Source organism: Tinamus guttatus, unplaced genomic scaffold (genome assembly GCF_059628265.1).
Source record: "Tinamus guttatus ecotype Peru unplaced genomic scaffold, ASM5962826v1 Tinamus_guttatus_pri_ptg000315l, whole genome shotgun sequence".
Classification (NCBI taxonomy): Eukaryota; Metazoa; Chordata; class Aves; order Tinamiformes; family Tinamidae; genus Tinamus; species Tinamus guttatus.
The window spans coordinates 742,900-767,688 of record NW_028288849.1 but is presented as its reverse complement, the minus strand read 5'-3'; the positions used below and the strand labels follow the sequence as shown (position 1 = coordinate 767,688).

At 38.4% G+C, this 24,789-nt stretch overlaps 1 protein-coding gene across 3 annotated transcripts in view; it reads right to left on the bottom strand.

The window, feature by feature from the left end:
* The window catches only part of CTNND2 (catenin delta 2), a 550,669-nt gene that overhangs the window by 139,964 nt on the left and 385,916 nt on the right, over window positions 1-24,789 (bottom strand). For all 3 annotated transcript variants that reach the window (XM_088528913.1, XM_088528914.1, XM_088528912.1), the window contains exon 10: window positions 11,024-11,156. In XM_088528913.1, the coding sequence (XP_088385039.1) occupies window positions 11,024-11,156 (133 nt within the window). The remainder of the gene's footprint in view (window positions 1-11,023; window positions 11,157-24,789) is intronic.

Sequence of the window (24,789 nt, the reverse complement as noted above, 5' to 3'; positions counted from 1 at the left end):
AGTCTCAGCTTTTGAATCATAGGGAACACATAAATTAGGAAAAATGCATACAAGCAGGAGGCTTTAGAAGGCACTGTAATGGAATGGTTTGAATTTGTGGTGTTTCCACTTTGAAGGAGTTTTAAAGAAGATTCAGCCCTGTATATATCTGGAGCACGAGCAGTATTAATTTAGGATGCAAAGTCACACGAGTTCCTCAAGCACTATTGTAGCATTGCCTGCAGTCAAATGAAAAATGGCAATTAACGCCAAGGGTTTTCCCTTTATTTCCCTTCTGGTACTGAGAATTAATCATCTTTTTGAGAATGAATGATTAAACTTATTATAAGGGGAAAAAGTCAGCATATATAACTCAAGTGAAAGCACCCTGTTATTGCTATAAACCAATTCTCAGCGAAATTAAAAAAAATACAGAAAACTCAACACTTCCTTTACATGAATAAATGTTTTTAACGAAAGAATTAGTCAAACACTTCAAATACTAACAGAAAATCTCAATTTACTAATGGATGAAAAAAATGTGAAGTGGTAATTAACTATACATTCAAGTAAGTATATTCTTAATGGGGTTTATTCAGTGTAAGCACACATAACGTCCTGGAACAAGGTGGTCAGAAATAAGGCCATAGATATTTTTTTTTCAGTGATTTAAGCCCTTAAAATGGAGCAATTTTATGTGAACTTTCAGCCTCAATTAGAGATTCAAAACGATACTTCCTTTCTCCTCCCTGTAAGTATCCCAAGGAGTTTGCCTCACAGACTAAACAACTCACCATTTATTTTCCCACAGATTATAAACACTTTTACAAACAATTTGTTAGCTCTATTATCACAGTGCCACCAGCTGACGGTTGCTCCCACGACGGTCTATACTGCAATGAAAACACAAGGTGTTATCTTCCTAGAACTGCTGTATTATCCTCCCAGGAACTTCTCAGTCATACAAGAATTTATATCAAAGTGTTTGGGATGGGGGAAGGACAGGTACCATCTGAAATGCTAAGGGAAACATTCTCCAACGCTCCTTTTCGGTAGGAGGTTTTTCTAAAATTAGGCACTGCTGATGCACAGAAACTCAGGCATCTAAGATTAAGCTATTTGCCTAAGGTTGAAGATGAAGGCTATGGCCCAACTATGGTTCTTCCATCTCTCCATTTACATAAGATCTGCAAACAGAGTGAAAATCAGCACACACCATTTCTACATCTGGACTGAAAACGTGGCCGCCCTGTGTCTGCCTCTGTCACTGCTTCAGCTTCAGGACTGGACTGGATAAACAGTCATGTCTCATGCATCTCCCTCTCTGCATGAAAAGTCTCTATGAGAAAATATCCAGTTACTAGTAATAGAGGAAAATGACATTTCCACGCCTTGGATAAGTAAAACTACAATAATTTTAAACATTATCTCTTTAGTTCATTACTTATCTATACTATGTAAGTCTTTCTCTCTCTCTCTCTATATATATATGCGGACTATATATACCCACGTGTATGCATAAAACAAAACAATCTGAAAAAAAAAAGTAAATATAATCACTAGTAACATTTTTTATATCTTTTTTTTTTTTCCACTTTCTGGATCGCAACAATGAGGAAGCTTTCTTTTGCCAGCCCTAAAATTACGTTCTGCCCCACTACCATTATAAATAATTTTCTGAACATACATTTCTGAGACTGTTCATTGTTCACAAAAATGAAGCATGTAATTTAGAAGTAAATAGAAGAAACAGTAATAATCATGGCTACCAATAACGTAGTTTGGGGTAGGCCTCAGCTTACATATCAGTGGCGGAAACCCTTTAATATTATGTTGAAACACTCAAGATCATCATTTAATATCCTGCTTTAAATACGTGTCTGCAATACACACTGCTCTGCAAACTAACCATTTTTGAAAACTCACCAAACCACAGTTCATAGCTTATAGTTTCACAGTTTGGTTATTAAGTGAATAAAGCTCTTTTGTTTTGAAGTTGATGCTTGGTGACACCACTTCTCAGTTCTTGGATTAAAAGCTATGGAATAATTACTCCCTTTTTACTTCATTCATGTCATTTTATATACCCGTTAAAACCTCTTTCAACTCTTCTCAAAAGGAAGTGTCAATTTAGCTTCTCCTCATAGGAAAGTTAGCCTGCCTCTTTGGAGATTCCTTAGGAGATTCCTGTCTTCCCGATTAGGCTCTCTGAAACGGGATGCCTGGAGAGGGCAAGAACTTAATGTTGTGTGCAGGACGTGTAATAGAGGCTTTCGGGGGGTGGTCTCCAGCAATCTTCTCCTCATTCTCTGCTCCTGTCCTGACTTAATGTCCCATTTGCCTTCCAGACTGCCAACACTTTCCAAATAATTCCAGAATAACTGTAGATCTCTTCAATCAGCAGAACAGAGAAACTACAGAAATGGGGAACAAATAAAGTAATGGGCAAAAATAGTCATAGCTCACTGCCAGCAGACTCTCTCTGCTTGCTCTTCTATAAAGTCTGGATGTTGTGGCAACTTTTCTGTTGCTTTTGGACATGAGGTAGCAGCTTTGAAAAGAAAAAAAATCATTATTACTTTTGTGGATGAAGCATATTCCTTCCGTGGGGCTTTGTTTGGTTAGCCACGTACCTGAAACACCTGGGTGGCCTTTTCCATCTGGCCTTCAGCAAGGGGCTGATGGTGACCATGAACCTTTTATATAGGTTATATAGTCTGCATAGAGGGATATCCCTATCCAAATGCCATTTCAAAACTTATCTCTTGATCTAATGCATTTCTTTATGGTTGCTGCAAGATGCTGGCATCAGAAATGCCACAAGTTTGTGAGTTTAGCATTGGGAGGAGAAGAGGAGAAGTTGGCCCATGACCAATATAAAATTTACAGCAGCCCAGACTTCAGAAATAGATGTGCTTTATACTTCCTTTGTAATTCTCTGATTTTTTTATTCATTATACAGTATGAGTCATACCTTTCTCCGAGTTATACCATACAGGTAAATCTAGAACAGCAGGACTGATGTCAGCATTTCTCTAAGTTTCCACTGAGATTGTGCAGTGAATGCAAACAGCTTTCTGCAGTTGCTGGGCAGTTCTGTAGGCATTTTCATTCGAAGAGTCTTTTATTAGAGTCTTATGATTACAAAACCATGCTTTCTGCTGTAACCACTCTCAGTAGCTAAGTAACAGTCAAGTCTTTGTATTTTTAAACACATTCTGTTGATCATCTCACATCTCACAGTCTTTACCTGGCATTTGGTGAAGCCTTTTTTTTTTTTTTTTTATCAGGGCTACAATTCACCTAATCAAAATCATTTTGCTGCTATCCTTTTTTTCCTCCAGATATCTGAGAAAGCATCAAATTACAGATATTGACATTGATCTGTGTTATTTCATTTCTATACACAGTCCCCAAAAGCTTACCCTGGCCTGCTGGATGATGAAAACAGTAATAAAAGAAAATACGCTCTACGACAGGAAAGTAATCCCAAGCATTCACGCATCAGTCTAATAAATCAGAGAAGCAATTGGCAGAAAAATTACAAATAGAAAGAAATCCATGAAGCTATGACATATGCTAGAACATTGTACTGCTTGAGAAATTTGCCAACGCACTTATTGCCTTTTCAAAATGTGGGAATTTCATATTATTTACGTCAAATGACACTGCCTTTCAATGTATATTATCTTTCTTTCCCTAACTCCTATTATTTTAAAATACAAAAACTCACCTTTTGAAAATTTGGTAGTACAACAGGAACATTTTTTTCCCCAGATCAGTGGAGGGACCTTCATAATCAGCACAATGTTCTTTCGGCATCTGGTGCATGTCACAGAAAGTAACATAATGCACATAATAGTGATTTTTTTTTCTCTTCTCCTTGCTGTGTTAAAAGCATTATCACCAGATGTTCATATATGAATTTTCTGGCTAACTGAATTTACTGCCTAAAATCCTCTTACATTCAGCTACAGAGGCAAATTCTCAGTGCTGAAAAAGACAGAAACCTTTGGCCAATAGTCTCATATCCTGCAAGGCAAAAGTGGTAGGAGCAAATGTGGAACACTCCAAATAAGCAGGAGTTCTAGATCGATTTAAGACCTTACTTCCTTGTGCATCAAGATTAGTGCCAGGCACTAATGGGAGTGAAAGACAGACCACGTTCAGTACTTCAAGATCTTTTACAAACCTGGTTAACCTCTAATAGGTGTAGTGCATGGGCAGCAGTGCAAGATAATCAACAAAGTTGCAATTATCCACACGAAGCACTTGTTAATAGTTCAAATACCTGATTTTGGCTTGCTATGGCACAAAGTAATCATTGCTAAATACTTACTAGCATGAAGTTTTGGAAAAGGTGTCTTTAAAGAGGAAGTTCTGGCAGAGCGGGTACAAATTTGTCAGTTTGGATATTCCCTGGATAGGGAATATAGGAAAGGGAAGAGACACAAAAGCAGTGGGGGTGGTGCTGACATAGATGCGTACTGTCAACATACAGCAAACCTTTCTGTAAGATAATGTTTTTTTTCAGGCACTTTGTAAAATTACTTGAGTCAATCTCTTAGCAAGATGACAGAGAATGATGCAATCAAACAAAACTACAGGAAAGCAGCAGGCAAAATGTCTGTTTTTTGCTTATTTAGCATTGTCTCCAAAAACCTCTACAGACATATTTTTGATTATATTTCTATGTGACAACATATACTTTTGTTTATTTACCTATAAGCCATATCACTTCACAGAACTGATACTTCATTCCCAATAAAGGCCAAATTTTGCAGAAAAAATAACTTCGAATGTGACAAAGCCAAAGCATTAGTGAAGGTCCTCAGCAGAGCAGAAGACACAAACCAAATGTTTTAACCAAATGTTAGTAGCACTTGCCATTAAGTTACTTACTCAACACTGTAATATTTTTCTGAATCCTGTATCAGCGAGATAAGGCAGACACCGAGTTAAGCCATTACAATCCCGTCACGGTATCCTGACGATGAAATCACGAGCAAACAGGGCTAAATGAGCACAGCGGGACTGCTGAGCGCAAAATGCCACTCCTGAGATGCAGAAATGACACATTTTGGACACTGCACTCAGCACCATTCATTAATACTTGCTGTTAATAAATGTAAAGGTTGAGAACAAAACTGAGATGTGCACAAGACATAAATGTCACATGAACGTAGCACATAAATCAACTGATGAAACTCAGAAAAAGGCATTCAGAAACATTTTTTGAAAGCTGATCACCCCCAAGTGAGGAGTTTTGGATTTAATGCCCTGATAGAAGGTGGGCTTTTATGCATAAAAAATAAACAAGTGAAAAGGATTACCTCTTACAAATAACCATTTTTCCAGCCAAGTAAACAGTGGTATATTATGATAAATATTACTTGTAACACAGGTGAACTCAGTGTGGGGCTTTAGATTGGGAAAGAAACATAATTAATTAAAATATTATATGAAGAGCATTTTAAAGAGTGTACGGCATTAACTTTATTCCAAGTAGCAAAGTGTTAGGAGAGACACAGCCATTTCTGCCACGCTGGTTTCAGTCAGCGGCAAAGGCGGAAGGTACTCAAGGAGCAGATGACACCAGAGAGCACGAACCAGCGCTCCTCTGCTTGACAGAATTCCAACTGCACAAGAAGAGGGAGGGAGTGAAGAGAGCAGGACACGCAGACTGGACATGCCAAGTTAGTGCTGCAGTCACCAAAATCCCCAGACAGCCTCACACGTCTACAAATAGAGGAGTACAGAAATGATCCTCAGGCTCTGGGAAAACCATCCATTTACATGACAGACACCAGACTCATGCCCTTGACTGCTGGAATGAATGAAATGAGAGGAAGGAATACACAGTGTAGATATAAAATATTGAAAGTAAAAGAAAATGATCACCTCCGTTTTACAAAGGAGCCCGGGGTAACACAGGGCTACAAAAAGAACTCGGGTCTCAATTTCAGTTAACTGCTTTCACTATAAAACTCTGTTTAAATAGGTATACAGTTCTTACTCCACCTAATAATCAATTATTTCATATAAAACATTTTCACATTTTTTTTCTCTCCTTTTCTCTGGCTACTGCGAAACACCAATATGCCATTTTTTTTGCTGAAGCATCTTTGGGTGCAGTTGGTTTGCTCTGAAATGGAGAGAGACAGAGGTTTGCTAGGAAAAGCTAAAATAACAGATGGTCAAGTTGATCATACTGCCTGTGCTTGTTGCAATTTATTTTTATTATCATTATTACACCTATTTCATCTAATAATTACAGGTCATTTATATTTTGCACTATGCAATTTTATTTTGTGGAAAGTATATGCGACATACCACAAATACTGTACCTTTGCAGCCCCTTTTGGCTGAAAATACAGCCTTTGAACACCATCAATTTCAAAGCTTCATTGCAAAAACAAAGTTAAAAAGATAAGCAATCCCAGAGAAGGCAACATCAAATAAAGCGGCATTCCTCACAGGAACAGTAAAGATACTAAAATGTAAAATTCATCACAGGAATGACAAAAGCTTTGCATGTAAAGGAAAAAGAACTAAAAACGAACTTATTTTTAGAAACTCTGAAGAACACACAAGGAGTGATCCTGCTGCTGGTTGTGCATGGGAGTTGCACATCCATCCAAACCTCCCGGGGTAGCACGGAGGCTGACCTGGTGCGGTTCCTCCTGGATCCCCAATCCTACCCACATCCCGGCCCACATTTAGGACTCGACCGTGCCATGGCCTGTGCACTGGTAGAAGTGCTCACACTGCTCCCTCATTCATGAAAAGAAATTCTGGTTTCTTCAGAGTCAAGTAGTGAAAAACAGCAAAAAGAAAGAGAGCTTTTTCAAGTGACTACTGTACGTGGCATAATTTAGAAACAACATGCATAACACTTGGTGTTATGCACAGTATAACTTGTTAATTTTCTTTAACTTGTATCGTTGCATGAAAAGGTGCAAGGAGTGGAAAGTCTTGTTGAGACATCTATTTCAGTAGAATAAACTAGGAGAATTTGCAGAAGACAAGTGAAAAGCAAAAAAAAAAAGGCATTTCTAAAAATACAGTAACTTAGAATGAAGTGTTAAAACAACATATGAAAATGACACATCCTCTAAATCCATTATTATCTATACTAAATGTACTCCCAACAAATATTTTTTAAGAGAGTATCTTCAATTTTTGCTTTTTTTTTCAGTATCACCTATGAGATACTGCTTTCATTTAAGCTAAACACTCTATCATCTTGCATGCAAGTATTAAAGGAGCATACATTATGTCTTGAATGGAAACTCCATCACATCATCACTGGACAAGCTAAATTCCAGCTTTAACTGACAGGTTTTAGAGGAAAAGAAAGCTACGGGAAAGAGAAGGCAAACTGTGATTGTTTCAACCACATTAGAAAATAACAACAACAAGAAACCACTGTGCTGTTTTCATTGGGACTCCCTGAGGAAGTAGAAGGGAATCATTTAAAACACTGTAGAGGCAAAGATCAAGATACCTCTCAAGGATGACAGAAGAACCTCCAAACCTATCTTTCTAGATCCTTTATATATTAAGAAATAAAGAATTCTATCAGTGTGAGCAAGCAGGTTTAAAAGCAGCATCACGGACCATTTTTCCATCACCTCACTATAAGTATATGTAATCTTTGGACCAAAGTCCTGCTAGAGAAAGGCAGATACCTACTCCTGCCCATTAGAGATCTAGCAGTAATCTAGATGACATCAAAATTACTACAGCCAATTAACGACTGTCATTGTGTGAATTACAGAAGATACCAACAAGAGCTTATATGACATGATAGAATTTTTTTGTTATATTCTTCATATTTAGTGTTTCTCTCAACCAAAAAAGCTATCACACACTTAACAGAATAGAGGATAAGAAGATGTATAATCCACATGTCCTCAGAAATAATAACCAACAGCAACATTAGCAGTAATGTAGCTAAGTAAAAACATAGTATAATCTATGTCTGCTGCCTGGCACATGAAGGAACATAGGTAACACGGTCAAAGTGTTCTGAACTCATCTTAACCAATTCACTAGTGAAGATGCAGAAACATCGCTAGGCCATTGATTTGAGCAGTAACAAAATGAATGTGAATTATGGCTTTGAGCAAGTTACAAATTAAAAAAAAACAATCACTCTATTTTTAATATTGCATTGCCATGCAATAAAGTCTGGAACCACACTTTTCTTCTAAGCCTATGTAAAGAGAGTATATGGGAATGCTTTCCAAGATAGCGAGGAAACTGACCCATCCGGCAGGGCTTACTAAGGATGCATGGAAAGCCAACAGCCAATACACTTCAGTAGTTCCTTTTTATTTGACATCTCTACACAATTTTCCTGAGATGAGAACTTCAAGTGCTGCAGCTTTGAGGGCTGAAATTAATTTCCCAGCTTCCAGAGAGGAGTCACTGGTGTCAACCCCCTCAGTGACCTGTTACACCTGTGCAGCTGATGGCAGCAAAATGGTGCTGCCGGGTGGAACTGCACAACTCAATCCTTTCACGTGGTGATCTCGTAAAAAGCAGTAAAGGATCTTTGTAAGAAGAGAAATTGCTTTGGAAGAATAAACCCTGTGAGTAACAAAACGTTCTGTTTTAAAGAAGAGTTCTCTGCTGACCACTTCAAATATTTTTTTTTCTTTTTTTTTTTTTTTCCTTCCTATAGCAGCTGCCTGCCCATTCCTTTCTGGCATCCAGGACTAGCTCTGCACCCAGCCTCACCACTCCTGGAGGAGGAGCCCTAAGCTTGCACCTTGCACTCTTCATTTCTCATCAAACATCGCATTAAAACACCTTTCCTCCTTTCCTACCGCCTTTTAATTGCATTCTTCTCTATTATCAATGAACTCAAATTATATTATAAATCCCTAAGGTATTTTGAGATTCAGAATATCAGTATTATGCTGCATATCTAAAATGGACTGCCTTATAATTTTTATTATGTGGCACCTTTGCCACATACATGAAGTCTTCAGGTACAATTGACCATTGCTCAACATAAGAAAAATCAACTTACCAGACATTAGCACAAACAACTAAGTGTCATCAACATCATCCTAATGTCTGCTGTGTCTCCCCTGACCAGCAAGCACAGGGGATCAAAGGAGAGAACATGAAGCGTTACAAGGGATGTAAGGAGCATCCAGAAGCAGCAGTTGAGGAAAACTTTTGGGTGAAAGCAGCAATTACAATCACATTTTCTAGATAAAATCAGACTAGCACTAAAAATTCTCTGAGCAGGAGAGAAACAGAAGCATCTTTAAGAACTAAGATCACCATCTTCATGAACTGCCACCGTTTACGTCTCGCAGCACCGAGACACTCACAGCTGGGAGGGAAAAAAGAAAATTCTGCACTTAATTCACTCCATCGTTTTCTTCTTTTTTTTTCTTTCTTTTTTTTTTTTTTAAATAAATAAACATCTTCTGACACCTTAGTAGCCAGCCTGGGGCATCTTCACCTAAACAGTTACCCTGCTTTTTTGCAAATCCTTGAAGTTAGAGAGGGCATCTGCAGATCTCACAGAACTGAGAGAATTCCCCCACGAAAGACTGATCAGGGCTTTGACATTCCTGAGGCAATGAAGAGACACTGAAGGTGCCACCTTCAAGTTCAGAAGTAAGCCACAAATCAACGAGTGTTTTAGAAATAACATGTAACAAAGAAAATAATCAAGACATGGGAAAAAAATAAAAGACACCTCTGTTCTCCTGAGTCTAAAGTATATTTGACAGAATTTCTTTCTCGTAGTTGTCTTCTACAGAATTAATATTTCCATTTCTTGTTTATCATGGGGAAGGGCAGGTTTTCAAGGGGTAGTTTTTCACAGTCAGCCACAGATTAAAGTGCTTTAAAGGAGCAAAATCTCACGGTAAAAGCATAAAAGGTGTCAGGGATCCTGTAAATGCATATAGTCAGAGCTGTGATTTTCTAATTGTATTCTACTGAAAAAGAATTCTATCAAGTACATGGGGACATACTCTATACAAATCTCACTGAAGTTTTGTAAGACTAAGGCAACTTTACACCTTTCCCAAAGACGACGCTGGAAGAAACGAGTGATCAAGTTCTGATGGCAGAGCACGAAGCTTACAAAGGCCGATCCATCCCAGCGGGGTGGATCAGATCAACAGCAACACGTGCTGAGTGCAGGAAATCCCAAAGCAGCAGCAAGTCACCATCATTCCACAATCCTGACACATACCCGCTGGCAAATCCTGAGCTCACTTTACCTCTACAGGCCAGTCCAAAAAATGCTAGTCCAGGCACAGACTTCTGTGCATGTCTCTGATCAGCAATCTGCACAAGAAGGGCAAGGGAGGCAGCTGGGGATGGTAACAGCTTCGTTGTTACACCAATAAATTCAGCCACTTTTAACTGACTCCTGTATGTCTGTCAGATCCCTCAGAGCACCGTTCTTTCTGTTTTAACTTGTGCCAAAAGCTGAACTGGTCCCATTAATGGCAGGGAACGAGCAAGCATGAAGTACAGATCAACTACAAGTAGAGAACAAAGTCTGTATTGCTTCTTTGAATTACATTTTAGATGCAATCTGTACAGATTTTCAAGATCACAGATCACAGCTCGAGCTGCAAACCCAGTGAAATTAATCTTTATTCATGCAATTATACATGAAAGCAGGCTTTAATTCAGAGTCATTCTGTTTAACTCTTTTCCTACACTTGTCTTTAGCTTCCAAACTCTTTTTTTTCTTTTAAGTTCCCATGCAAACAGTGATAAGCTTCAGTGAGATCAAGACTATATATTACTAGTTACTCTGAACCACTATGGGCACGCTGAATGGGCAAGTATGAAATATTAAATCTAGCAAGTCATTCAAATAAGCACCAATAATATTTTCCACAATTTATACCCTCTCTGATGGTAATGACTGACCTATTTGAAAGCTCGAGCAAACTTGGTCCAGACTCGTAACTCTTTTTGAAGTAGATATAAATAATAAATGATGAAAATTCACAGGCAACATCACAGTTAAAATCACAGTATTTGCAAATCTTACCTCTGCTTTTATTTTATTGTCTCCAAAACAGAGGTGTTGCAAGTAAGCTGCGGCATTGGACTGCACTGAAGGGAACTGATGCTGCAACATCTGTATAACTTCAGGAAGCTCTGGATCTCGCCATCCAAACTCTCTGTGCAAAAGCAAACAAGAAAGATTCAGCAACACTGCTGCTGCTAGGGGATAAATGCCACAACAGCTTGGCCAACAATGAAGAAAGAGTTGTCTAAGCAATAAAACTTTTCTGCTTCTTTAAAAGTCAATATTCAATCAATTACATAGCTATTTTCTACTTCTCTAAGCAAATGTTATAGGAAGCATATTTGGAATGAACAGCATTATGTATAGAATTAAGTCGCTAAGGGTTAAAGCACTCTAGAAAAAAAAAAAGAATGATGAAACAATAATAAAAGGAAAGAAAAAAGAAACATGCTGATAACATTATACTTTCTCTTTTAAAATTAAATTTTGTAGCAATGGGATCAACACCCCAAACTGCTCCTAAATGCTACGGTTTGTAAAAGAGGCCTTTTTAATTACTGCAATCTTGGATTTATAAAGACTGCTGTCTTGCAGAGAAAATGATTACTTACTTCGTCTTTTGGCTTATTGTTTACAGGTATGGGACCTGCTAAACCTAAATTAATTATACAATCACACAATTACATAATTATAAAAATTGTACACTACACAATTACACCTGATTACTTTTAAACCATGATTAATACTGCTCAATTTAAGTCAGCTAGAAAGGCTCAGGGGTTGGACTTTCATTTAATGCTCCAATACATGGAACACCCTAACACCACATGAAAACCGAGCCCAGGAGCCCTCAGCAAGACTTAGCAGGCATCCTGCAACCGCCACGGCTGCATTTTAAAGTAATTTGTCACTTCAGGTAATTTCTTCCCCTGTGTGTCTAAGAGCAAAAATGGTTATGAAAATGACTTTGGACTTGGTGCCCCAGGAGCCACTCTGCAAGAGACGCCTTTTCTTGCGTGGGAGAGAGAACTTCTCTCTCTGGAGGTGGGATAGGAGTGACATGATCTAGTCCTCAAAAGTTGTGAAAAAAGGTAGATCTCTAGTATCTGAAAAAATATTTCTAACCATTATTTATCCTTCCTGAACCAGAAGGATTCTGCTGCAGTGAGGCCAAGTGTGCATCAGTGGATGAATTAGTCTGAGTCTGGATCAAGTCTTGCAGCAGCTCTGCTGTTCATTGCAAGTAAAATCAATCACACATTTTCACACATTTAGTACAACAGTTCTCCAAGGCATTTCATTGAAACAAGCCTTGTTTTACACGAATCACGAATTATTAGGAAGCAGAGGTATTGTCTCCTACAGAATCTTTGCCAGATGGAGTGTTATCACTCTGGTTGTATCTTTATAAAGATCCAGAATATGAAACGTAAAAAAACACACTCAGAATTTAATCTGTTATTTCTGTTCTGACAAGGCAGATGTTAACTCATGAATATTAGATTTCTCATTAAGTGTTTATGACAAAGAAAACATGAAGATGTGCTAACAAATTACACATCTGCTATGCCACTGGCTGTACTCCAGACAACGTAGACTGCTGTCAGGCTCCTAATGGAGACATTTTGCATAGCTTCAGAAAGATCCCAATATTGAATATATCTTCAGAAAATGCCACACAACATTGTAAAAGATGTTAGGGAAGTCTAGGCGCGTTGACAAGCCCTCAGAGGCAAACTGGGACAGCAGGCAGCCAACAAGACGTTGGAAGCAGTTTCAAGTACGGGATAAGGGCAAGAGCTATTGATTACATGATCGGGATGTAAACAGCTCACAGGAACGACAGAGAAGGGCACGCATTGAACACAAAGATGACTAATTGTCCTTGTGAGGTGCACAGGCCATCCATGTGCTGGAGAACTGCTGCCTTACAGCACTGGCAGAGCACCCATGGCCCTTCCTTTTGCGAAAAGGATTCTGGCGAAATCCTACAACTAAAGACAAATGTGATGGCAAATAAGCCACTTCCAAAGACACCGACATATTTCCAAGGACATCTGCTAATAAGCAGTTATTTGACTGATCACTTAATTCTACTTCAGAGTGAGGAGCACAAGTCCATAAACATGTCACACGCTTACAGGGACCAGTGACAAAACCAATGTTACATGATGTGCTGGCTTTCCCTTAGGCTTCTCTGCTCACCTGGGATACCTAGGTAGGTTAGCAGGTAGAACCTGCTAACAGCTTCTTACTAAAAACATTAGGCCTGCCTCACAGGTAACACAGTTTGCAAAGAAACAAATAAGCCTTCCCAAAATATTTGCTAAAGTAAATAAACAAACAAACATACTGAGGAAAAATAGATTATCCCAGCTCCGCCTCCATTTTTTTCTTGTTTTCAATATTAGATGCCAAGTACAGGCATTGGTATTTTGGAGAGGGGCCAAAAAGAGCGGAAGAAAACAGCTTACATGATGAGACAATGAGTTGCCACAGTTCAAAGTAATTGCGTCTAACTGAGTAACTAAACTTCAAAGTGTCAGAATTTCTGGCACCAAATTGTCTCCCAAAGGAAATTTCCCCCTCCATAATATGCCTATTTCTTGGCAATAAATAAATAAATAAATAAAAAGGAAAAAAAAAAGCCATCATTAGGTGCAACAGCACTCTATGGAGCCCGATAACCAGCTCAGCTTCTCCTTCCTTAGCCCTGGCCCAGGACAGAACAGGCAATAAACGGGCAGAGGAAACACTACCCAAAAGTCTCCTTCCTCAACGGATGAGATCTGGAGATGCTGACAGTGGCAGTTTGCTTTTATTGTACAAAAGCTAAATGCCACAGAATGACCTCAAGAGACGACTCTACTCCATCGAGCGCTGTGGCTGCTCAATGCCCAATGCTCTAGAGCCCTGTTTTTCTCCACCCATGCACCACAAATAAAACAGTCTGGGTATTTCATTAATGCCCAGTTCTGTCAACGAGTAAGTGATGAATGACCCTTGTTGGACATAACTCTGTGCCCGTGGGTTGGACCTAAGTGGAAAAGTCTTCCCCAAAAACAAGTTTTTAACCTAGAACATTGGGTTGGTCATGCAACCAGTTTTAAGGGCGATGAGGAACAAAACAAAAAAGAGGAGAAAATATTTAGCCTCAGCCTGCACTGTCATTTAAAGCAGATGGTCTCTAAAATGGTTATATTTTTAGTAGTTTCTAAATGAAATATGGTGGCTATATAAAACAAACAAAAACTTCTGTCAACAGTTAAGGCTGCTTGAATAATTGTGATAATTTTAGCCGCCTTCAGGGCAAGGAGGACTAGTTTGCAGGAGTGTGCTTTTTAATTCCCTTTTAAAAAATATCTTCTAGGGAAAAAAATAAATGAGCTGGGGAAAGAGAGAAAAATATATTTTTAGCAAAGCTCCAGCTCTATTAAAAACTTTTCTTCAAAAAATATAATACTAATGTTATTTTTAAATTTGGCTTAATTTAAAAAAGTAAGAGCTACTAAATGAAGTCAAATGGACTGAAGAGCTTAAGGTCTTGCGCAGGAAGGAGTAGAATTTCACCAAGACGAAGGTAGAAGAGTATGTGGAACATTTTGCATAATGCATAAAAGAAAAAGGATTTAAAGAGAGAGTCAAGCAGCAGAAGGGAAAAAAATAAACAAAAAGACTGAAGAGCAAGATAGATCACCGAAGTCAAAAACTTGGAATGGAATGAGGAATAGGAAACATCACAAAACAGGCTGGGTTAAGCCCTGGAAAAGAAATTAAAATTAAATAGCAGATATCTTTTGCTGTCTCCAAGGGAAAGTTAAGGTCAGCACTTGATGAAAACCAGAGTTTGATTAAAGGAAAGAAAAGAATTGTGACAACTTCATCACGTAGCTCCATTTTTGTGAAGCACCTGATATCATGGCACATGAGCATCAGTCGAACGGTCAGCAAATGACCATCGAGAGCAGAATTAACAAGCAGGAGCGAACCAAAGAGTCTACCAAAGAGATTCCGCATCTGCACCTGAATGATGTGAATGCTGCATTTGAATATTGGCTTGAATTTGGGCAGAATTTTTTTCTGCTGCTAAGAATGTTATACACACACATACGGTTATATTTTTATAGGCACCATTTTTTTTAAAAAAAAACAACTAAATAATGACTTTTAAAGGTATAGGTCTCTCCAGCTAGTAATTAATTGTACAAGAGTTTCACACAGAATTTGAACAGTAGGGTTGATGGCTTCGTATACTTTTTATCCATTGGTCCCAGGAAATTACCAGAGAGCTTAGATTCCTATTTCTACTTCACACTTCTAGAGCACAACATGAATATTCGAATATCTGAACACTGCTTGAGGCTCAGGAACATTCCCCAGAGGCAGGATGTGAGGTCCTGCTATAGGAACCATACAGTTAAAGCCTGAACCACCAGGCATTTATCAAAGAAAGAGAATACCAACGTTTTAGATATTACTCTGTACACAACTGTGCTTTTAGAACATACTTTTTAAGGCATGTGCTTGCAAGCCTAAAAGTGTGTTTTCTAGGGGTCAAATCTGAATTATTTTCTTAACATATCTTTCTTTTTTCCCAGCATACTTTGCCGTACACACACACCTGTATGCAGGCATGCAGTTGTTTCTTATTGCAGATTGCCAGCCAGCTCTGAACTACCTGCTAGGGCTTAGAGGATGCAGTACTAACATACTTGCCTTAAAAATGTAAAACACACAAGAAAGCACACTGCTTTAGCAAATAAAACACGGAGTTGTCCCTCTCTGCTCCACTCATCTTGGAAAATCGGCAGAACCCTCAACCTTATTCTTTTTCTGGCTTCTGGTCAAACCTGGCCAAGTAAATGTACAGAGCGACAAGCACATGATGACCTTCATGAAGTAACCATGAAGATGACTTCCGTCACAGATTCCCATAGATATCCATAAGACAAAGTCATAATGACAGGTCTGCACCTAATACGGACTCCTTAAGGCCACAATGAACAAACACAAGCAGAGAGCTTGCTGTGCTTCTGCTCAGCCTTACAAGAAAGGCAGACCACACCAGGACTACACTAGCAACCTGACTCTGAAAGAGTTAGGAACAAAAAAAATGTGGCACAGTTTAGGCTAAACTTCAAAGCACAGAAGCAAGGACAGAGAAAAAGTACAAATTAAAATGTAAGCTCCAGCAAAGCAAAGAAATACATTTAAAGTCACTGTTTATTCTAACGTGACACTGCCTCCCATATACCCCTGTGCTTGCCAGAGGCACAGAAAGAAGAAGAAAAGAGAAATTCTGTTCTGAGGTTCATTTATTATTAAAAGCACCATAATTCCACCACAGTCCATGGTGCAGTAAGGATTATTAGAACAGTGTGCACGGCCTCTGTATGAGTGATAGAAGCGCATCTAGCGTCACACAATCAGAGTGCATGGATAAACCTTGCCAAACCTGCAGTTCTCAATTCTCACAAATTTCCACCATATTTTTTTTTTTTTACACTAATGCAGCACTTAACACTTTGAGAAGAGTTGCTGTTAGCGAACAGTGTGCTTGCCAAATTGCTTGGGAACATCAAAGAATGTTTAAGGCAAATAATGCTTTGATCACAGTAACCTCTTCATTCCCCTTAGTGCGCGCAAAACTAATTTTGATTTGCAGCAGAAAAAGAAATACAGGAATTGTACAAGTGAATCACATAGAAGGGGAAACATTTCACTGCAGAGTCTAGTTGCATTTCAGCTATGGTAAAAACTGATTTCAGAGCGCACTGCTATTCAGACTTAAACAGAAAAAAAGATTTATAGAAAGATACACTTGGCCCAACAGTTATGTATTTTCAATTAAGTAATATGCTTGAACTACTTCTTGGGGTAAACTGCTATCTATTAGCATGGGCAGTGTATATGGATCCTGACAGCAATATCTGGACCCTACCAGATCAACAGCTTCACTGAAGGAAATGGGTAACACCTTGCTTCCTGGCAAGGAGCCATTTCAATATTTAAGGGTACGATGCATGAACAGTTAACGACATCTGACTGCACTTCAATATATGTTGTACTTTTTTTTGAATCTGTAGCCTATGCTTTCTCTAGGTTTCAAACTCTGTATGGCTGACTCTAAAACAGCTGTACGAACATGTGGCAATACTGAAAATCTGTAGAAACAACCTCCCCAATATGTCTCTTGATTTACATTTTCCTTATTTCACACATCTATAAGGTCTAGATTAGGAGAAGGTGTGTAAATGTTTACGTAACTTCACCATGAAACATCATCTTTACTCTCCTTTCCCAATGAGTTTGTTTAAGAGGTGCAGAAGAGAGGTCTCAGCACTTTACAATCAAGTTTTCTCTACAGCAGTGGCCTAAAAAGGATGTGCATAACAGTAGATATTCCCTCTGGCATGCCAAAAAACGCTGGCCTGCATTGGTATCTATGATGTGTTTTCAAATACAGCATCACAGGTAATAATGCCAAAACAGAAAAGGGACTGAGATTTCCAAATAAAAAAACCATCACAAACGCATTTGTGAAGAGGCAAGATAACTTTACTAGATGACTACTTCTAACTACTAGATTCTCATCTGAAGAGAAGAAAGCTTTTTAAGATGATACAGTTGAGGAAAGATTATATAATGACACCGGCCCATAAGACATTAGTTATTACTCTAGGTTACTGCCACCACAGTAGCACGATGACGTGCAGAGGTATGATCTACGTGTTTGAGACACCCACAAATGTCTATTTAATTGAAATATATTTATGAATTTTTACTAAATAATCTTCCATGCCACTGATGCAGCCCTTTATCCATTCATGCCCTCATTGGCAGCCCGGAAGTGTTTCAGAAAATGTTGGCTGTATCCTGAGGCTCCCCTGCCCTTGCTCACATGATCCCGTTTCTCTTCTAAACCCTGCGACAGGCAAGAGGGAAAAAATAGGGACTTCAGCATTTTACAATATCTTCAATTTTTTCAATTGTACTTTTTTGTTTGGCAGGATTTTTAGGAAGAGTTGTATTATTCTTTGGGAAACTGTGCTTCATTAAGTCAAAAAAATCTTCAAAATCTGGTTGTGTATCTTCATCTACAGGTATCTGCATATATATAAGGCTAATTTCTAAACAGACAAATAAGACACAAAGTAGGTAAGCTATCACAGGGTCTTTAAGCCACTTAATTTCCGTTGTTCCCCCTGCAATGCATAACATCTACCCGACCCTCTACTACGCAAGGGTCTAACAGCAGCATAATACATCATAGCCGTGAAAATATGGCCAGGTAACACTTCCTGGAAAGACTGCTCTACATTTTCTTCCTCTACATCCAAGAGTTTACCCTTAACAGGAAAGATTTCACCATTGGCAAACTTTGCCCAGTGGAAGCATTGCAATTACAGATCCATATGCGTTTTTGTCCATGACCAGAAAGGGCAAGTGCAGACTAAAGACTAGAGCAGCACGCAGACGGAGGCCCGAGGGACGCCCGCCTTGGCCTCGCCATCGGCCTCCTCTACCTCATACAGTCGCTGGCTTGAACGCCCTTGTCGAACGTCCTAGGGAGCCCATCTGAAGTAGCAAAAAGTGCTAATCCTAAATATCCGGTATTATCTCACTCCTTAGCAATAACACCATCAAGTATCATTCTTATCAAATACTTCACGGCACCCCCCATATTTCTGAGCACAGGAAGTTTAAGTATTTTTGATGACTAAATAATGAATATTAAACTATAGAGTTTTAAGTCAATCCAAAATACCATATAAATCAATAAGCTCTAGAATTGGCCTGCAACATAGAAACACACAGTCTCAGAAGCCAAGAGAAAAACCCATATAAAGTTTTGATATTGAACTAAAAAACAAATAAAAAGAAATCCTCTTTTACTCTTCTCCAATCACCTTCCTATTCAAACTTCTATAAAAGCGGAGGAACAAATCCCATTCATTAAATCTGTAAGATGCACAATACTGTAAATGTGCTTGATCTTCCTATTGATGAAAAAAACGGAGTAAAGACTTTCTGTTTACTGCTTTTATTTCAGTTTTCCTTAAGCAGGAAGAATCTCGTCTCCCACTTCCTTGCATGATGTCTCTCAACTTCCAACCACCAAAACAATGCAAGGAGAAGCTGCCAAAATAGAGAACAGCATTTTTTGTTTTTAATCTGAGAGAGTTTGCTTCAGAAGTAAGCTGCAGATCTTAAGTATACTTGAAATAGAAATGTTACAGGTATATAGTTTTACCTCATTAAATGCAGCTCTCAGAAAAAAAAAACATATTTTGAAGGAGAAAAATACATCTCCTGTCTTAACTGCAATCCTGCTAGGTGTCACTGGCCGCTACTTTTCTGCCTTCTATAAAAGGGAAAAGATTACAGACTCTTCAGCTGAAATGTTACTAGCTCAAGTACCCTATATACCCTATATACCTAATACACTGGACAAAATAATCATGCAACTGATTCAGGACAATTGCCCTTATTAACAAATGAGAGAAAAACATCCAAGGATCCATCAAGAAGAAATCAAAATCAGTATCTTAAAGAGATCTGCAAATTAGACTATATTAAGGGGGAAATACACGCCTCAATCTATCAAAACGTACAGCTACAATTAAAAGAATTATAAGATAATGTCTGTTGCGGGGTACTTATTTCTTTACACAATATGGTTTGGGTTTTCCATCTGATACACTGAATTTGAGGATCTGCTAATTTAACTAATCAAAGAATTAAAATGACGTGTGACACTGTCATCTGCAAAGAGTACAGACTCAATTACAGATCAATGGCTGAACACAGCAATATGCTTTATGGAGGACACAAATGTGACTGCACAGAATAGATGCAAAACAGAACCATCTTTATTATTATTATTTTTTTAAATAACCACTCATCTTTGCAAACAGATAACATAGAAATGCTAACCCATGACAGTAGCTGAGATAAGAACACTCTTTGAAAGGTGGCAGCAGGGAAATGGGGAAAAAAAGAGCAAACTTAGAGGAAAACTGATAGAGAAATATCGAGCAAATATATTGAATATACTGAAGAAAGATGTAAGCAATCAGGCCACTGGGGAAAAAATGATGACAAAGCATTACTGTAGTGCACAGGATTTTGAAATACAAGCTGGAAATTTCAAAGTCAAGTTCTAATGCAACACACTTCATAGATTTGCAGGTGGGTGGTTTACACCCTCCTCAAGGTTGGGAGTGGAAAAAGTCTCATGTTTTTAGGTCAGTGTCAGTACTTGCTGTGCATAATTTTTAACTAATGGCAAATATGAATGCACTCCCATAATAAGAACAGAACATCTGTTCTTATTAACAGAAAATAACTTGATACAATTTCTAGCAAGAAAAAAATAACTGACAACTACTCAGTTTCATTAAATCTTGTTGTAGAAATACCATAGAACTGTTCTACAGCAGAGGTTATTGTACCTGGTATTATTTATTTAGCAGTATAAAAATCACTATTGCACTACCGCAATGATTTTTCTGTTTCATAAAGCACCTCCTCTTAAATAAGGGGCGTTCACACCGCAGGCCACAGGGCAGGCACAGGTCTGTGCACACCACACACTGCTGTTCAGGCTTCCACTTTTTAATCACTACCTTGATTTATTATAGTACTTGACTGGAGTCTCAAAAGTCAATGAAAGAAATATTTGCTTGGAGATGGCTTGCAAAATAATTTCTATCTACGATTTTACATGCGTAAGTGAAATCACTGTGTTAGGTTTTTCAGAAACTTATATGAAGGACAATATTCTGAAACCTTATCTTCAGACTCCTGACTGACTGAGAGGCAAAGCGAATAATTGTGGGGATTTTTGGAATACACCAACTTGTGTCTCAAGATTTTCAGTCTTTTAGACAGGAGTCCAGACAGAACTTGGAAAATAAAGTAATTCAGCATTCTTTTTCAATCCTTTATCACTATTATTTCCACCATGCAGCTGTAATATTTTAAGTGGAATTTAATGAATGCGTCCAGTGTTTCAAGTGTTTACATATTTCACGCCTTAGAAACATATGGAACAAAAATTTCAATTTTCCTGAGGAATAGAAAAAGACAGATATGTAAAGCAAACGAAGTCTCCATCTTCTCAACACTAACCAGATAACGAGACCTAACGTATTTTTTATTTAACAGACAGCACAAGGGACCATAGTATGCCTTACAAATATATGTAACCATCACACTAGCAACCATACCCTTCACTAGTACAATATATGCAGTAAGCTGAAATAAAGTTAAATCTATGCTAATTAGCCACTTATGCCCACTGTAATTCCAAAACAGGAAAACTAAGAAAAAATCCAGCAAAGTAATAATTAAAGAGATAGTTAACATATACTTTCCATTGGCTTTTCAATATATTAATTTCTGCAGCTTTTGAATAACTGATTACATCTTTTTTTTTTTTTTTTTTACCTTCTCTGAGTAAATAGCACAACTAATTAGCTGCACACTATTAAGTTAATGCACATTTATCTACAACAATTCAATTCTGACTGTGAAATAATCTTCCTAGCCATAATTACACTCCAGCATAATTAGCATAATTTTCACCCCACATCCTTTATTAAAGCAGCTGACATAAGGGTCGCTTTTAAACAGCAAGGATATTCTAGACAAGTGCAAAAAGGGAGATAGATACAACTGCACCAAACACTTATTGCAGTATCAAAATAAAACAGGGAATGCAAAACAAACTACAGATTAAACAGTCTCTGAACTATAACAAAAGCATCAGAAGATGCTTTCACAAAAGCTAAGCAAAAGCTTGAGCCATCCCTCGGCTGTGTTACTGGCGCAGGTCTACATGCTGTGCTGTTCCTTCATCTCCCCGTACTGAATTTCAGCTTTATAACCATGGTAAGCCAGCAGACTCCTGAGTATCCCATTCAGTGCATTAGCTTCCTCACTACCTCGTCCATGAGGAGCTTTATGAAAGAGAAGGAATATGATCCTCCATCTCTCAGGTTGATTTAAATGAAGTCAATCCACTCCTACCGAAGAGAATCAAACCAATGATCATGTAATGAAAAGACGGATTTGTTTCCTGCCTCATTCAGACCTTGGTTTTCTGGGAAAAAGAAATAATAAAAAGAATGCCAAATAATAAAAAGAATATCAAAACTAATACCAGCTGGGCTTCATAGGGACACTTGCTTCCCTGGTACTTGGATTGACAAGATTTGAACTGTTTTTACTGGAGCCAGTGGCCAGCACGCAGGCCATGCTGTCTGCACACTCCTCAACAGGAGGTTTTGGAGGAGAGACTCTGCGTCCCATGATCAACCCTCTGACTCGTCTACCTCCTCTCCTACTTATGCCTTTGACATCTTTTACATCTCCTTTTGGCTCTGGGATGCAACCTCTGCTTCATACAAGCAGTAAACCTCCTCTTCTGACATTTAATATCTAAAATGGGGCGAGAAATGCTTGTGTCATCATTTAACTCTTTCTAAATCACTAAATCTTGTTAGCTTTAAACAAACTATTTCCTAAGAAGTCATTTGTTGGGTTTTATGATGGATGGGGACAAAACAGAAGCTGTTGGTGATGGTGCCCTTGCATGTTTCTATAGCTGCGGATGATATGAAGGTAATCTTACCTGAGGAGGATTAGCATTTATTGTGTGAGGCAATGACAGACACTTACCAAGATTTTCAAAAGCACCAAGGTGATTTAAAGTCAAAGGCCTATTTTCAGGTAACCTCATAAAGGATTTGAATGGATAATCAGGTTTCTAAAATGCCTAACACTCTTGAAAATGTAGATTTCAGCTTTTACATCACATAAGCGTGCTTAAAAACTTTACTCACTATAATTAACTTTTTATTGGGAGGTTAGCACTATTAAAAATGTTTGAGACAAAAACAATCTCTGCATACTGAGCATCCACTGAGAATCCTGCTTCTAAAATGAAACATGCGAGGAGATTTCCTAAAAACTCAACACACATCCAAACCAGTGCAAACTGAGAGATCAGTTCTTGAAGAAAAGTAAAGCAATATCTATTTAAGGTTACTGCTTTCAGGGACACATACAGTTGGTCAGTCTTTGCTGAATTAGCATCTAAGGTGATGAAATACACCCTAAATGATTCACCAGTTACAGCGTGCAATCTACGTAAAGTCAGCATAAAGTGTTTCAAAAGCCCAAGAAGAACTGAAGAAGATGTCCCTAGAAGCTGCCTGCTGCTTAGCGACTCTTCAGCCTGGCACCGATTACAAGTTGATTTTGGGGAGGCTCCCTGAAGTGGACAAGGAGGCAGGGAGGTCAACGCTATTTACCTCTGCAGCCAAAGAACATATCAGAAATGTATCAGAAATTCAAAAGTAGTTTGGCAGGAATCACATAATAATCTGTTCTGAGACCGTTAACCTTTCTTATTATATTTAAGACTAGAATTTACAAGCAATAAAATTACTCAGCATTTCCAACTATCAAATTTCTAAATCTGCCTTTCTAAAGCAATTTCATTTTAGCTGCCTGTTTACAATCAGGCTATCAAAAAAGATAATAAGGTAGCAAAGATTATCACGGGGAGCCAATGACTTGGCTTTAAACACTGCAAAGAGCCTGGGCTGTAAACAAGGCTCCTCTGGTCGTGAACCCCCAGATCAGTGCACCTGGAATTACTGGCCAGTTTTGAAAACCTTGGCATGTTTGTCTTATTCTTTCTGTTTGACAAGGGATTTAGCTCTGCCAATTTTTCTTTGTCTTCTCTTCACAGAGCATCAGGGCATTAAGAACAGAAGAAAGAAATTCAGTTTCAGCCTTGAATCCCGCAGCTTTGAGTCAGAAGATAAAGAGTTATGGCTTGAAGACACGAGATAAAAGCAAAGCAATACACTCACAGCCACAGACTCAATGAATTAAACTAAGAGAAAACCCTGTAGGTCACAGGAAGATCATGCAGAGTAAGCACAGCAAGAGGGAAGGGAATGGGAGGCATAAATGTATTGTTATCTTTTCCATGTCATTTCATCTCTCTGTATGTCTGTTTTGCCTGCTCTAAGAAAGGCCCTTCTGAAAGGCTCTGCCTAAAGAATTCTGAGAGCTTTCTGTAAAGATCACTAACTCCAGGGCAAAATATTATGATGCCCAGTGCTGCCATAGGGGTGCAGAGCAGACACTAAGACTTGGATGGTTTTAATGAGGGTGGAGATCTAAGGCAAAAAGAGCACAGATCCAGATTACTAACCAGGCTTTGTTAATCAGACACTGCAGAGAAAGAAAATGGGAGTAGGTTAGTGAAAGCTGACCTGTTTCACATGCCTGATGTGGTTCTGTCTTTCATTTAAGTTACAGGGTATTTTTTTCTTCCTCTTAAAAATGATCTTCCTTGAAACAGATTCCCCATTTCCCAGTACTGAGAGCTGACGCTGACCAGAGAATATATACACAACAATACATATAAACAAAGAAGACTCTGCAGCTATTAAAAATAATCCTAATGCTCATAATTGCAAGAACGGTCACTCACTAATGTTCACTGAGGATAACACTTGGTAGAATGACACCTTAAATGAGCCTTTTACCTATTTTATGACCAAGCTTTGGATAAAATATGTGAATGTCTTTCATAGCTGAAAGCATGGGAAAGTTTCAAGGCTCTCTTAGCAAGGTAGACTTGTTCTTGGTTTTTAATGTGATAATGGAACGACTCATCAATGTAAAAAGTCCATCTATCTATAAAGCTAGATTTTACATCAGAGACTCCCCACAAATTTTTATGCCACATTTTGAACGTA